The sequence below is a fragment of the Piliocolobus tephrosceles genome, chromosome 10, assembly GCF_002776525.5.
Source record: "Piliocolobus tephrosceles isolate RC106 chromosome 10, ASM277652v3, whole genome shotgun sequence".
Taxonomy (NCBI): Eukaryota; Metazoa; Chordata; class Mammalia; order Primates; family Cercopithecidae; genus Piliocolobus; species Piliocolobus tephrosceles.
This window is the reverse complement of record NC_045443.1, coordinates 51,233,735-51,237,798: the sequence shown is the minus strand read 5'-3', so window position 1 is coordinate 51,237,798 and position 4,064 is coordinate 51,233,735. Positions and strand designations below refer to the sequence as shown.

The following is a 4,064-nucleotide window of genomic DNA, read 5'->3' as shown; positions in this document are numbered from 1 at the left end:
AGAACTCAAATGTTGAGGGGATGTCTTCCTTAATCCCTCATCCCAAAAGAGCCCTAAAGATGAAAGAAAACTCTTCTTCCCACTCCCTAAACTTGCCCTCTTGTCTACAAATTAGGCAGGCCTACTCAGCACAGAGGAGGGAGAAGGGAAGAGAGAGAATATACAGAAAGAAACTGTACCTAACTATAGAAAAGTGAGACACCCCCCACCCTTAGCTCCACTAAAGTGCCCCCAGAGGAGTCCGGCCTCTCTGCAGCCTCAGGGGGAAGCAAGGGGACTGGAGAAATTAGCCTTAATCTTCCACATCCCCTCTTCTGAAGATCCCATACCCCAACCCTTTTGCTGTTTCTTCTAAGGACATTGGAAGACTAATGGAGAGCTAAGATTTGTGTGTTTGTTTAAAGTAAACTTAGGCAACTATAGAGAACTATAGAGGGATGTTACCAGGCCAGAGAAAGGAGGGGGATAAAAAGAAACCATCAGACATTGACGTAAAACTAATTCACATCCACTGGTTTATTATTGATCACGGGGCATTTCACATCAACACTAAAATTCTTTATTGCAAGTTTTACAATAATCAAGTAAATTCAGTCCAAAAACACAATAGCCACGATGGGGGTGGGGAGAGATTCTACCTATAGACTGCCTCTCTGAACTGAAAGTTCATTTTGATTTTCTTTTGGCTCCTCAAACTGAACAGCTCTGAGAGGCTCTCCAGATGCATTTAGCTTTGTCTGCTGTCTTTGCCCCCTCTCCTCCCGCACACCCCCCAACAATAATACAAAAGAACTTCATAGCTTTGTTCTCCTTAAAATGACTTCCCCCCCACTAACCTCCCCTGGTGCATTTTCAATGCAAAAGGCCTAAGGAAAGAGGGGGGAAGAAGGAGGAGGAGAAGGATGAGAATTGGCTTTAAAATCTTTTTCCTTTTTTCTTTTCCTCATTTCCCCTGAAATTCACCCAAACCAGACTATCACACCTTGCAATATATATTTTTTGCAGTTTTTTTCTTAAAAAATAAATAACCCCCCAAATGGCCTTAAAAAAAAAAAAAAAAAAAACACCCAGCAGGTACCATGCTAAGACAACATCACATGCTTAAAAGGGTCCTTAACAGTGGAAGGCAGAGGAGGGCAGGGGGCTTGTTTGTTTATCTGTTTTGTCTGTTTGGAACTGACAAGGGACAAGGTGAGAGGAAGAGAGAAAAGAACCGATATATATATATATATATTAAATTCTATAAATAAGAGTCAATTTGTGTGTGAGGGGAGGGTGGGGGCATGGGGTGGGGGCAGGGGTGTGAGTTATGTTTTATAACCTGGTAATGTCCTCTGCCCGTTGCTGCTCCGGCGGCGTGGCGCTCTGGGAGTGGTCTTCAGAAGTGCCCGGGGTAGCTGCCGAAAGGGTGCTGGGCGCAGCGCCGGCCGGGGGTGCTGACCTGACTTTGGTGTTGGGGAGTCGGTGGTCCTTCTTCCATTTCATGCGACGGTTTTGGAACCAGATTTTGATCTGCCTCTCAGAGAGGCACAGCGAGTGGGCGATCTCGATCCTTCTCCTTCGGGTCAGGTAGCGGTTGTAATGAAACTCTTTCTCTAATTCCAGGACTTGCTGCCGGGTGTAGGCTGTTCTCGAGCGCTTGGGTTCCCCTCCGTTATAATTGGGGTTCACTGGGGGATGGGGAGGGGAAAAGCAAATAGTGGGGTTCAGAGGCAGCAGGCACCCCGCCCCCCACCCCCCATCCTCAGCTCTGAGGAACAGGAGGAGGGAGTGGTGGAAATAAAGTCATCAAGCTTAAATGGGTTATAAAGAAGTTGAAGGAAGCTGAAGACTTTGTAGTGTAATAAGAGGGGAATCCTCATTGTAACGACACTGAATTATTTATGCGCCCTTAGAAAGCGAGCATAGTTTTCACACATACATAACAGATCGTAGCACATGGCTCGGACTGCCCAGAGTAGCTAAGCCATAAAATTTATGGGGGATGTAATTACCCATTCTCGCTCGTAAATCCAGTTCAATTGTGCTAACCCAGAGTCGCTCCTGGAGAGAGAGGGGGAAGGAGAGAAAGGAGGACGGGGGCCAGAGGGGGCCGAGGAGGGTGGGGAGAGCTAGGGAAGAAGGGAGGGAGGGGGGGAGCAAAAAGCAAAGTTGCCTACCCGTGCTAACGTGAATTTTTTTCATCCATGGGTAGACTATGGGTTGCTTGCTGGCGGCGCTGGAGGGATGGTCTGGGGCTGGCTGGCTGCAGGCTGGCGGGGCTGGGGACGGGGAGGCGGAGGCGCCTGAGAGAGGCGCCGGCTCGCAGAGCGACTGTGATTTCTCGGGGTGGTGGTGGCCCGCCTGGGCCGGCCCGTGGCCTCGCGAATTGCCCGGCCCCTGGAGACTGGTGCAGCTATACTGGCGCTCAGGGTAGCTAGGGCGCGGAGGCGGTGGTGGGTACAGCTCCTGGTGGTGATGCTGGAATCCCGATTCCCTGGTCCGGCCGTAATATTCCGGACTGTGTTCAGGGATGTAGCTATTTTGCGAATATTCTTCGCATGGAGGAAATTTCGGATCGATGTAGTTAGAGTCCATCAAATACGAGCTCATGATCATTAATTTCTGGAGTGGAAAATAATTTTTCTCGCTTTGTCGTTTTTCTGCTCCATAAAGCCCTCCTACTAGCTAGCGACCCTGTAAAGTTACTTTCACCATGTGACTCCGCCGGCCAATCACACGGAGCAACCCAGTCCCCGGATAAGGAACCGAATCGCTTTATTCAAAATGTATCCAATTTTTTTGTGTGTGTAGTGGTGGTGGTGCTGGGGGGTGGGTGGTGGTGATGTGGGGTTAGCTGGCAGGGGTTGGGGTGCCCCCAGTGCACATCCTGCCAGACTGACAACCCTCCCCTGCAAAAGGAGATGGGAAGCTCCCGGCTCCCCTCCAAAGCCCGGGCATTGGGGGGCTGTCGGGAGGCAGTGATTCAGCCCCCGCCCAGGGTCTCCCCTCAGGCCTCTGCTGGGCCCCGTGGGCCTCGGCTCTTGAGCTTTTCCAGAGGTCTCCATTCATGGCGATTGTGTCTCAGTCTGTGTAGGTCACCGGGCAGCGCCCCTCTTTCGCAGGAAGAGGAAGTTGAATGAGGACTGGAGTGGAGGTTGGATGGGGAGGGGCCCAGGCTGAGCCGAGGAGGCTGGAGAGCCTGGAGCGCCCCCCATCCAAGGATACCAGAGTCCAGCCCTCTTCCCCATACACACTCACCCAACCCTCTGGCCATGGGGCCGGCGAGGCAGGGTCCCAGCTGGACCAGGCAGGTAGAGGCAGCGGGATGCAAATGATTCTGACGTCATTTCTGGAGGTCTGGGGGTTGAGCCCCCGCTGAAGAGAGACAGGAAGTGGTTGGCAAAAGCAGAATTCAGAAGTCTCGCCTTCCCCTGCTACCCACTGACCCTCCCTGCCCCAGCCCCAGAGCAGAGGATCTCTTCTACTGCTGGCTCCTGTTTCCACTCCCCATTCAGCCCGGCCTGCTATTTTCTGACAATTATCTCCAAGGAGATGGGGCACGGAGGAGAGCTTTCTGCCAGGAGTCAGTGCCCTCTGATGGTGCCCAGCCAAGACCCTGAGAGCGCTTTCTCTGTCCCCACAGAGGGCAGACCTAGCTAATAGGGAGGCCTGTGTGGGTAGAGCCTGCTTGCTTCTGGCTAGGAGCTGTATCCATGTAACACGTGTGTTTACATGTAAACACGAATTCCTAAGGGCGAGCTCCAGGCTGCTTTCCAAAAACGGAAGGCTAAGCTCACCAAGTTGGGGAGGCAGGGCCAGCCTTGGGGGTCTCCAGCCCATTCACACACACACACACACACACACACACACACACACACACCGCCACCCACTCACAGTAGTACTCTGATGGAGGAGGGTGGCAGGGCCATAGAGGAGGGAGGGGGCCAGGAAAAGCTGCTTTCCTAACCAACCCCGCCCCCAGCTAGGGGTGGCCCTGTCAGGCCACCGATTCCAATTAACTGATCGCCCATAACTCAGAGTTGGGGGGGGTAGCAGAGGGGAGAGCCCAGGGAGGGAGCCGG

The 4,064-nt window shown here is 52.6% G+C and overlaps 1 protein-coding gene across 2 annotated transcripts; it reads right to left on the bottom strand.

Annotated features, from left to right (window-relative positions):
* Window positions 1-492: 492 nt before the first annotated feature.
* On the bottom strand, window positions 493-3,327 carry HOXC4 (homeobox C4). Of its 2 annotated transcripts, none has more exons than XM_023210913.2 (3): window positions 3,241-3,327; window positions 2,160-3,095; window positions 493-1,670 (listed from the first exon to the last, which is right to left on the bottom strand). In XM_023210913.2, exons 2-3 carry the CDS (start codon window positions 2,596-2,598, stop codon window positions 1,315-1,317), a joined length of 795 nt encoding a protein of 264 aa, XP_023066681.1. In that variant the 5' UTR covers window positions 2,599-3,095; window positions 3,241-3,327; the 3' UTR covers window positions 493-1,314. The 2 variants fall into 2 exon arrangements, with proteins under 2 accessions (XP_023066681.1, XP_023066680.1); XM_023210912.2 differs by having other exon boundaries at window positions 2,160-3,125; window positions 3,241-3,294.
* Window positions 3,328-4,064: the final 737 nt, after the last annotated feature.

Coding starts and splice junctions, on each gene's coding strand:
- HOXC4 (XM_023210913.2), bottom strand. CDS start 2,598: ATGATCATGAGCTCGTATTTGATGGACTCTAACTACATCGATCCGAAA. Junction 1,671..2,159: donor AAAAATTCACGTTAGCACGG/GTAGGCAACTTT, acceptor CCCATCCCCCAG/TGAACCCCAATTATAACGGA.